The sequence below is a fragment of the Gavialis gangeticus genome, unplaced genomic scaffold, assembly GCF_001723915.1.
Source record: "Gavialis gangeticus isolate Ggan-Ray unplaced genomic scaffold, GavGan_comp1, whole genome shotgun sequence".
In the NCBI taxonomy this organism is placed as follows: domain Eukaryota; kingdom Metazoa; phylum Chordata; order Crocodylia; family Gavialidae; genus Gavialis; species Gavialis gangeticus.
In genome coordinates this window covers 2,803,094-2,814,470 of record NW_017729005.1, presented here as the reverse complement: position 1 = coordinate 2,814,470, position 11,377 = coordinate 2,803,094, and the positions used below count along the sequence as shown (strand labels likewise).

General features: G+C 39.2%; 1 protein-coding gene across 1 annotated transcript in view; it reads right to left on the bottom strand.

The window, feature by feature from the left end:
* Positions 1 to 11,377, bottom strand: part of DNAH11 (dynein axonemal heavy chain 11) — a 337,309-nt gene that overhangs the window by 51,766 nt on the left and 274,166 nt on the right. Inside the window, exons 68-74 of the mRNA XM_019508567.1 lie at positions 10,161 to 10,301; positions 9,362 to 9,532; positions 7,603 to 7,725; positions 6,789 to 6,982; positions 5,100 to 5,248; positions 4,019 to 4,146; positions 987 to 1,214 (exon numbers count right to left, since the gene is read on the bottom strand). Coding sequence (XP_019364112.1) covers positions 987 to 1,214; positions 4,019 to 4,146; positions 5,100 to 5,248; positions 6,789 to 6,982; positions 7,603 to 7,725; positions 9,362 to 9,532; positions 10,161 to 10,301 — 1,134 coding nt within the window. The remainder of the gene's footprint in view (positions 1 to 986; positions 1,215 to 4,018; positions 4,147 to 5,099; positions 5,249 to 6,788; positions 6,983 to 7,602; positions 7,726 to 9,361; positions 9,533 to 10,160; positions 10,302 to 11,377) is intronic.

Sequence of the window (11,377 nt, the reverse complement as noted above, 5' to 3'; positions counted from 1 at the left end):
CCAGGGGGTGGGGGTGGGGGGGGGGGGCAGAAGGGTGTTTCCGATTTGACTCAGAGAAATTAAAGGGTCTCCTGATTCGACTTGGATTCGGAGATTCAGCCAACAAACTGGACCAAATCTCTGCCAAACTGAATCAGGGACTGAAGCTTCGCACAGCTCTAATACACAAGTCAATCTGGACAACATGACTGTGTGTGTCTAAAGGCAGATTCAGACTACAAAGCTGATCTATATTACTCAAGTTGTCAACAACCTGCAGGGGCTTTTTTGGAACAGCCTATTTTGTAGCGTGGTGGCTAAAAAACTCTCTCCAAATCCTGGGGACTCTCCCACATGGGCAGAATCTTTAAGTGGTGCTGTTTGCTCCACATGTAATACCACTAATTCACTTTTTAAAAACAAACCTTGGTCTCCAGACACAGTGACATCTTTTTCACAAAATAAAGCCCTTCAGGACTCTTTTCCCGGTCACAACACTACCCAAAGAAGCCTCAATCATTTAATAAATCCATCCTAGGAAAGAGTCTGGAAAAATGGCGTGGTGTATTCTGAAGCTCACTAAAACTGAGCATAAACTTTGTTTGGAGGTCAAGGAAGAGCTGACAAACAGCATTCCCAACTTAGCAGGTGAGAGGAACAGCATTAGATACTTAACCAGGACAGTAACACTTTTCTGATACTGAGGTTGTTGATGCAGCTAACACATGTGACATATTGATCTCTGACAGACAAAGGGGGAGCATCCTGTTGGTCATTCCTGCACTGCTGCCTTACTAGACACGGGGAAATGTAATAAAAACTTTGTGTTTGAAACATACGCCCTGTGGTGATGGGAAATTGATTCACTGGGAGGAGATAGGACAGGGCAGAGCTGGTTCACATTTTGTGAATTTTGTTTTAGTGTAGCAATTCCTGGATTCCACGACCATTGTTCAACAGCATCAATTGTTGCAAAATGGTGTAGTAATTAAAAAAAATATTTATACCTGGTCAAAATTGTAGAGAGCAGCATGCAAATTAGCCACCATCCCAGTAGGAGGTTCATTAGTAATTTTAATTGAGTTTTCTAGTATTCCTTGAGGGATGATGTGCTCTTCTGGGGTGGGAGCTGGTTCAGCACTAATGAAGACTCGGTAATCAGAATGACTTCCTTTGCTGTAATGTTCGAGGAGTTTCTCCAAAGTCCCCAGCCAACTGGCTACTAGGTGAATGTTCTATTGGAAAACAGCCAAAAATTTCATGGGGAGACAAAAATTTTCTCATTTTGGAACTAAGGTAACCACATACATTAAAAATACCTTAAGCAAAACATTACCATAGTGGTTTCACAACAAAATATAGACCCTTATTTAAGTCCATATGGCACGTCTTCTTTAAAGGAGCCAAGAGAGCAGAAAAGATGTTAAGAGCACTAGGCAGAGGATATTTCTTGAAATCTGTTATTTTCCTTTAGCTTCTGCAGATTTCAGGTCCAGATTCAGCAAACCACAAGTGCATGTACTTAGAATTAAACATGCGAGTAATTCTATCCCTATTCCACAAAGCACTTAACCCTGTGCTTAAGTGTTCTGTGGAATTTGGGCCCTTGAGGCAACATATTTCCAGCCCATGCTGAGGTCAAAGCTGAGACACAAAACAAAGGAACCAGTATAAAGTTATAATTGCAGAGATAGATAGGTCATAGTATTTGAGGATGTGATAATTCTGTAAAACTATGAACAACATTATAAATATTTAGGCAGGTTATCCACTAAAACTCATTTTAATAACAAAGAATCTCTTTGGCAAAGCTTCTCCAACAGTGGAGGGTCTGAAAGAACAACTAATACTAGTTTAATAACTACAGTATCAATACAAAAATTAAAGCAATATCTTGATGCATCATATGCATTATTTTCCCTAAACATTTCCAGGCACTCTTTATTCTGCCATCCACTAGCTACCATGCAAAACAGGTTCTGCTATCAGAAACCTAAACGTGACTTTATGAGTCTACTTCTCTCCCATATTCATTCTATCTCTTTTCCCACTCTGACCAATTAGTTGCAAGCAACATTCTTTGGATTTTCCTCTGCTCCTACTTACTCAACTTTAACCTATTCCTTCTTCCATTGAAGCCCATAGCAATGACTTCAAATATACAAACCTGAGCCTTTAGGGCAAGATTCTATTTCACCTATTATTAGTTGTGTAAAAGGATTTAGGTGCCTTAGTGCAATTCTATTCCACCTTGTTTGAGTCCCTGAAAAACAGTCATTACAAAAGTGGGTAGGTCTTCCTCACCTTAGCTGTTTTTTTGGGACTCAGTTTTAAGAGTAAGATGATGGTGTTACAAATGTAGATGTGTTAATAGACTTTCAGGTCTTGATCAGGGTAGAATAGATTTACACTTAGGCACCTAATCCACATATAGACACCTAACACAGTGGAATAGAATCTGGCTTCTAATGACTAACGGTTTTTAAATTGCTGCACTTTATAATCAAGACATAAGAGATGGTAGACAAAAAACTAAGAACGTCACTGGGTTTGCTTAATACTCACCTTGTATATACATAAAGAAGTCAGTACGTGGCTATAAAATGCCATTGCTCCTATTGGACCTTTCAGTGTCTTTAATTTTCATGTACTTAACCTTAAAAATATTTCGGCTTGCAGAATTTTGGAGTAAAAAGGCAAAAGATGAAATCCCAAGAACTTAGAGAAAATCTCAAGCACTTGCAACTTATATTATTAGTATTAGTGAATGCAGAACTACTCAGGTTTAGTCCAAAAATCTTAGAAGACTCCAAATTAGGATCTTCTCCAGCTTCCCCAGAACTACAATTTTTAATTAGTTAAAAATAATAGCCTGCATACACCATGATAAAAATCATTAGACACTGGGTGGGAAGCTGCACATCTCCAAAAGCCTATGAGCACTGGCTTTTTTGTCATTGGTCTTTCCAGAAATGTAATACCATGCTGAATATAGGCTGCTAAAATAACCTCTGAAAGAAATGAAGAACCTCAAATTGTGCCACCTCTTCATCTCTGTTTTTCTTTAGACAACAGCATTTCTATGCTTAATAAGAAATGTAACAATGTTAACTTATTGGTAGATAAACTTGATGAGTAAAGCTGGTTATAAAATGATAAAAACAACCATTAACTGAAATATCAATTAAAAAAGAAATCACACTGTGTTTGTACAGTGCCATGCACAATTGGGCTTTTAGCCAGTACTGTTATTTATTTTATTATGAGTACATGGAGATACCAGCAGATATATTTCCTTTAAGCCTACAGCAAACAGTAATGCTGGTGGAATAAAAATAAAACTGGATAGTATAATAATAACTTTGGCACTTACAATTCATTGGCAAAGTCCAGGACATACATTTCTTGCAGAGTTTTAGTGTAATGTGACCCTTACAAATATTAGTATAAACTACAAATACAATATGAAACTGCTGGTTACAGCACCTCCCAATCCTCCTGTCAAATTCTGTGGTTGTGCCAAGGATGACAGTTCATGTAGGCCATGTAAAGAGCTCTTTGTTTGTTGCTGAGTGGATCTTCACTGCATACAATGCTGGCCAAACCTGCTACTGCTATCTCTGAAGAGCAGCACTCCAGTGCTAATTATACAGCTTCCCAAGGGCTAGTCATTCTAATTTTATTAAAGCCTCCATTATGACCCAGTCAATGGAACAAGAGTTCTTAATTACACAGAAGCGTATTCCTGAGGACATAATCCTGTCTAGTCACACAAGCTTTCTTATATTATTTCTCCTGTCCCCAGTGGGAATAGGATGGCAGTTTTACAGAACGTAATACACACTCAGCGTACCTGAATGTTTGTTTTGCTACAATTAAGTGCAAACAGAGAAAATTAACGCTTTGCTTTTTAAGCCTCATTTGAAAGGCAGATAAGTTGTTTTTTGCTGGACCATCCTTACTTTGCAGTCATTTTACTTTCAAAACATACTCCTAGCCAAGTGCAAAAACAACATCTCTGGCTCTGTTTAATACTTACTTGGAGAATGACCCAATGCCCATGTGCAGCAGCTTTCTCTAGTGCCCCCTCTGCAACCATCTCTTGACCTTGTCCGAGTGAGATATTATGGAATTTTCCAGAGTCGATAGTAAACCCAAGTTTTTTGCCTGTAAAAGGAGCAATGGGGGTAGGGAAATGAACAGAGCATAAAAGGGGAAAAAAATGATAATGCCTCATTAATTTTACTATCACTGGCGCAATATATATTAGTTCTTCTGAAGCACTTCACTAAACCCTTACAATTTCAACAAGCAAAATTGCGAGCTCTCAACAGTGGCCTTATTGCTGGTATTAGAAAAAGCCTGCAGAAATCTGTTCCCTTGGTTTTAAGATAATGAACCTTTTGACATTTTGATAGATGCTAGGCATTGTTACTGAGCTTTAGAAACTCTTACAGGGGGTGCAAAGCAATTCCCTTATAAAAAAGGAGCAACATGTGGTAGATATCACATCAGTTTTTTAACTGATTGGTTCAGTGGGTAAATGCACAAGCCTCTCACCTTGTGAGGCCTGAGTTTAAATTGAGCACAGTCAGGTCACAGCTGTATTAACCTGGTATTCTCAGTATAGTCTGTGGGGAATAGTAATCCTAAGTATAAAGCGACAGTGCCTTACACAATTGAATATAGTTTGTATAATGACCATTATTTAGTCACAGGGGGCACAAGATTACATGAGCATGAAGAAAATTGCCCTCTGGCCCTCATCTAGTCAAAAGGTAGAAAACAGCACAAAAGAAACTTGCATTATGCCAAGCAGAGGAATGTTCAGCCTCAGAATTTCTTCATACTGTAGTGCTTATAGCTTTGCACTTTTCATCCACCTAATTTACCACAAATAGGTGGTGGGGGGTAGAGAAACTTCAGAACTTAACTCTCTCAGTGAAGATAAATCCAGCCCAACTTTGCCATGGTAATTTCTATTTCTTTATAGGGAAAAATTTTATTGTTCTTGTTTGTTTATGATTTAAAAAAAAATTAGGACCTAATCCTTTGCCTTCAGCAGGGGCAGGATTGACTGCCTTGGATGCAAACAAAGCTCCCAAGGAAATAAGACTCACCAAGTGTCTCCAAATCTTTAAGTGGGTCTACTCCTGGAGAGAGGATAAAAAAGACAGGCATGTCTGGACTGCTCTCTTCATATGATTTTGCCAAGTCTATCCTTGTGCCCTCCACATATTTTGAACCTAGTTTTTCCTCCACAAAGTTCCTGTGTAAATATAAAGCATAAACTGAGCATATACTGAACTTCCATTGTTAGACTTTGGGCCAGGGCTGTTCTCAAAGTAGGCACTGCTACTACTGAACTATCAGCAGTTTTATTAAAAGAAAGGTGCTGGGGAAAAATTCTAATTGAGAAAAGGGCAGCATAAAGGTGAAGAGGGTAGAGAACAATCTGCCATGCTTCTTTTCATGAAAGGGGACAGTGAGTAACAAATAAACACAGGAACTGGGGGGAGGGAGGTCTCCTGCATCCAGTCCCTAGCTATTCAAAAAAACTATACCATACAATCCCAAGTCAACCCCAAAACAAATGTATCAAGAAAGGACAGCTGGGCAGAGAAAGTACCAGGTAAGGAAACATACTAGCCAGATAAGTTATATAGAATTGTAGAAACAGAACCAGAAAGGACCTGTAAGATCATCAAGTCCAGTCCCCTGCTGGGCAGGAAGTTATTGGATCAGATGATCTCAACAAGGTGCTTGTCCAGCCTCATCTTGAACACCTCCAAGAAGGGTGACTGCACCACCTCTGCTGGGAGTGTGTTCCAGATTCTGGAGATCATTACAGAGAAGAAGTTTTTCCTTTTATCCAACCAGAATTTACCCTCTATTAGTTTACGCCCATTCATTGAACCTCATCTTCCCTTGAGGTGCCCTCTTGAATAGTTGCTCTCCTAGTTCTTGATATTCCCCCGATGTACTTGTAGGCAGCTATCGTTACCTCTCAGCCTTCTCTTCTTCAGGCTTAACAGGCCCAGTTCCTAGAGTTTCTCCTCATAGGTCCTACCCTCCATGCCCTTAACCAGAAAGGCGGCCCTTCTTTGTACCCTCCCAAGCTTCTCCACATCCTTCTTGAAGTGCGGTGCCCAGAACTGGGCACAGTACTCCAGCTGAGGCTTCACCAATGCCAACTACAGAGGGAAGAGTATCTCCCTGGATCTATTGGCCACACAGTGGCTGATGCATGCTAGAGTTTTATATGCATGAGTAAGATACCTGGGTATTATTACTAGAAGTGAAGAATTTAAAAAATAACCTTAGAGGGTTGGGTTCGAGGGTTTTTGTTTGTTTGGGTTTTTTGTTTGATTTGCTCATTATTTGCTTATTTATTTCTGAAATTTACAGTTATTTAAAGATGTGAGACCTAGAAAGTTACCAGCTAACTGCTACGTCTAGTAAAACAATGAGAAAAACTATGGAGAGAGGAATATACTTGATTTACAAATAAACTTTTTCTCATAGCAAGGTGAATGTGTATATAAACTATAAACAAACAGGTCAAATCCCTGTAAATAAGTCAAAATTCAAACATGCCAATCTCATTCTACCATCTTCTCAAGCACCTGACAAAGAAAAGAAAGGCCTTGTACGAAGCCCAAGGGCCAATAATCAAAATCTCAAGCTCTGGCTGACCAGTTTGCTTGATATGTTGGATCCCTGTTGTTTAAAATTTGATCTTTCTCCATAGTGTGCTATATGCCTAAGCTGCCTTCATGCATATTTCATTGCCACAACAAGGATCCTACCTCAGGGCATACGTCATTCTGTCTGGGCGGAGTGCTCTCAGTATGATAAGTTTCTGAAGAGAGTTCTTGTTTTTCCACTCCTGAGGAAGCTTCTCCTTTTCTGGGCATTCTGAATCCACCCATTTCTTCCACCGCTTGGCAGACCCTTCAATATCATGATCTAGTCCTTGGAACTCCTCCATTAGAGCAATGGCCTGGGATGAACACACACACGAACGCACGCACGCATGCACACACAGTTTTTAAGATAAAAGAGAAATACATTGCCACTATTAGAATAATACCAATACATTTTGTCACAGTATTAACCATAGTTTACCTATTTTAAAGTATAATTTGCACCTATTGTCCTTTTTGAAGAACTTTATTTGTTAAACAGAACTCTATTCGATTTCTCCACCCGATCTATTTAGAGTTAAACATCAAATTATGATACATGCAAAATGTAACACTAGGTTTTAGAGTGAGGGATAAGTGTAACTATCAAAATTATATTCACAAAAGAATGCACAGATGACCAGGGTTTCCACATGAAGGGATGATCCTGCCATGAGCAGGGGGCTGGGCAACATGACCTTTTGAGATCCCTCTGAGCCCTACTTTCCTATGTTCCTATGAAACAAATGCATTATTTTATCATCTCAGGAACAATACATTTAAAATGCAAGGACAATTTATTCAAAAGTATTGCTAGTTCTATTCAAATTTATTATGGAATATATGACTCTCTGTGACATTACCTAGCTGTAGTATTATGTCTCCAGAAATAACATGAAATAAGCTTTCAAATTGAGAAGCAATTCTCCAAACCTACCCTAATGGCATTCCATGACTGAGTAGTTAAAAAGTCAACAGGACTCTTGTAAGTGTGTTCTACTGTGAATCGAAGCAGGAAATCCAATTCAAGGAACTCTATCTCTTTACTTCTCAGCAGAATCTTGACAGCATACAAAATTGAAAAAGGTCATCAGGTTTACTTCACAGTCACTTCTCTTAAAGTATTCAACACTCCATAGAAATTATTGAATAGGCAGCACAAAGTACTGAGAATTCCTGTGACAATCTTCTGAAGCTCCAATAAAAGAATTTACCATTTCCCAATGATTTTAAAATAAAGAGGAAAAATACATTATAAATCAATTAATAGAGTGAGATCAATTTTAGGCTGTTAGACGTTCAAAAAAAAAACAGAGCAGCTTCTGAACAAATTCTGCAGAAGGCAGAATTGCTGTTATGTTGCATGACAGTGATAGCAGAATCCTTGGAATATTTAAAAATAGCTAGATAACAACAGCAGCTACAGTTTATGATAATTTAGCTATAGTAAAAAAAGCAATTAAAACCATAGTCTTTAAAGATCAAAGTTAATCTTGCACAGCTGTGGCCCAGAATTCTTTCATACAGCACCACTGAAGTGAGAAAGAGAATCTGAATTACATAAAACTCCCCCATTTTATGCCCCCGCCTTAAACACATAGGCCACATCCAGATGAGCAGGGGGATGCAGTTTGTGGCACAACAAATCTCTTTGTGACACCACAAACTGCACATGGTGAACATTAAAATATGTGCTATGCTGCAAATTTGCATGCAGTGGCAAATTTGTATGTGGTGGTAAAAAAAAGCCGAGGAAAAAAGTGGTGTGAAGCCTGCAAAAAAAGTACATCGACACAGACGGAGGCCTGGCCCTCCAGGAGAACACACTGGCTGCTAGGCAGGCCTTTGTGCTGCCTCCAGTTCTCCCTGGCTGAAGATCTGGGAGGAGCTGGACAAGGGCAGTTGCAGGGGTGTGTGCTACACCCTGGCAGCAAGAGTACCCCCATGGATACCATGCCGCAAGGTGGACAGAGCACCTACATCACTCTCTCTCTCTTTCTCCTCCTCCACTTGGAACCCACATAACACTCACAAGCCCAGGTTTCCAAAATCTTTCCTTAGCTTGACTCCACATTTATGACCCCATTTCCTTAGCCCCTCACTCACAACCCACAGCCCTCCACCCCTATGACCCTATCTGCTGATGTTGCAACCTACAGTTTGGGAACCACTGCACTAGCCTCCTTCCTAATAGTCGAGACAGGAGAAGAGTAAATAGGGATTTAAAAACAGTCTTTAAATACTAAAAGGCTGGCTACAAAAAGGATGGTGATCAATTGTTCTTGATGCACACCAGGGATAGGACAAGAAGTAATGGGCTTAAATTACAACTCATTTTTTTTTGTACATTTCCAAATCCCTAACAGATTTTTATTCCCTCCTTTAAATACAAGATGCAATATAACTTCAAATAGCACCTTTCATAATATTCATTTCTACACTCAGAGGCATATTACAACATTTTAAATGCTTAAAGAAACAGTACTTTATGTACCATAGATGCTTATATAACAACACTAGTAAATTGTACTTGCATTTTTATGTAAATATTTATTATAGGAGCATCAAAGGTGTGTAAAGTAGTAAATAAACATGGGATGGCCTGATGTATTGTCCTAAAATATGTGTCTTCTTCCAATAGAGAAATACCTACAGCAGCACTACCATCACCACCTTTTGCATTATTTTTTTCTCACCTGAAAGGCTGTCTGGGCTAGAAATATGAGTTTGTCCTTTTCAAAAAGTCCCTGGCTGGTATACAAAAAGGTGGAATATGTAATAGCTTCTGTCATGTTGGAGATGTGACCCTGGATATCCTCTGATGCATCAGCCTGTTCTATTGCTTTGTGGAAGACTGTCCTGAAGGCCTAAACATTAGGGTTTAAAAAAGAAAAACTAATAAAAATCCTTTAAAAGAGCAGCATACTTGTTAACCATTTTCAGAGGAAATGACTTGTCCAAAACACCAGACATTATGAGGAAAACCACCCTTCTCAGAAAAGTGGGCCTTTAAAGAAAATTTTACTAAGATTGGGGGGAGGGAGATGGCAAATGGCAATATTTTCCAGAAGACTCCTAAAGGCTTCCCACCCATAAGACAGTCTGAAAATAGCGCATTCTCTTAGCTTGGAAAAGCTGGTGGTTTTTGAGGAGAGACTCCTTCCACATTCTAACATCTCCCCTTAGTATATTTCTGGCACCATGGTGTTTAACAAAAGCTTTAAATCTCTCTTCACTTAGCTTTATAGGGAGCATTAAACAATGGTAAGGTAAACTTTACTAGCCATATTAGAATGTAATAGAAAGAGAGATTATTGGGAAGTATTATATTTTAAAGAATGAGTGGGGAAAAACATACAACTCTCCTTTTCTTTTTCTCACAGACACATTGCACTGCAAATCTTAACATCCAATAAAAAGATACAAAGCATTAATATACTAGATCACTAATTGCTGGGATTAAATTGTACTTCTTATCAGAAAATAAAGCTTTACCTTCAGTGAGAACTGATAGATGGGGTTGATTTTGCGCAGATTGTTAACAACAAAGTAAAGAAGAGATGCTCTTACAGCTGCTGGTCTGTAATGCTCTCTCATCTCATTAATTTTAGCCTCATTTTCTTTTGCTTCAGCTACCTGTAGGAAGATAGTTGCCCAGTTTACTTTTTAAATTTATCATAATTATCAAGCCCATGAGACTAAATAAATGACAAATTCCCATGAGTTCAAGTAAGAATGTGACTGCAAATCTGGAAAGTTTACATATTTTGGACAATAATACTATTTGGCCCCGGAAGAATTATACTGGACACTGTTTTCATTACTTGCTGGCTAGAAATGAAAGTAATTTAATCTCCTCTTTGATATATTACTATTTACTACCGATCATTAATATACTCCATAATACTTTTCTAAGTAAAATTAAGACTGAAGTTGATGAGGAGCTGTATATTTATTTTCTTATCAGAGAAGCTGGTTGCATAACAGCAAAGTAAACTTGCATTTATTTTAATAAGGACCTTCTGTCTAGCTGCCACGAATTATCTGTCTCAAATAAAGCAAGGCGATGGTGTGAAAATTACTTGTAAGCAACAGTCTGAATTATTGGATTCAGCCACAGTCGCATCCCTTTTCATTAATGTCTCTATATGACCTCCCACACAAAGAGGCTTTTACTTGCATAACAGTTAAAGAACAGATATTCTTCGGGACAATATTTATATTTGCTTTTCACAAATATTAGTCACATGGCAATACATTTATTTCCAATTCATTCTATTAGTTATCAGGCATCAATCTAGGAAGCAAAAAGCAATAGCTAGGGTACTACATCCAGTTCTGGGCGCCGCACTTCAAGAGGGATGCGAACAACATGGAGAGGGTCCAGAGGAGGGCCACTCGCATGATCGGGGGCAGCAGGGCAGGCCCTACGAGGAGAGGCTACGGGACCTGAACCTGTTCAGCCTCCACAAGAGAAGGCTGAGGGGGGATCTAGTGGCCGTTTACAAACTAGTCAGGGGGGACCAGCAGGCACTGAGGGAGTCCCTGTTCCCCCAAGCACTACCAGGAGTGACCAGGAATAATGGTCACAAGCTGGCAGAGGGTAGATTTAGACTAGACATCAGGAGGAGCCACTTCACTGTCAGGGTGGCTAGGATCTGGAACCAACTTCCAAGAGAAGTGGTGCTGGCTCCTACCCTGGGGGTCTTTAA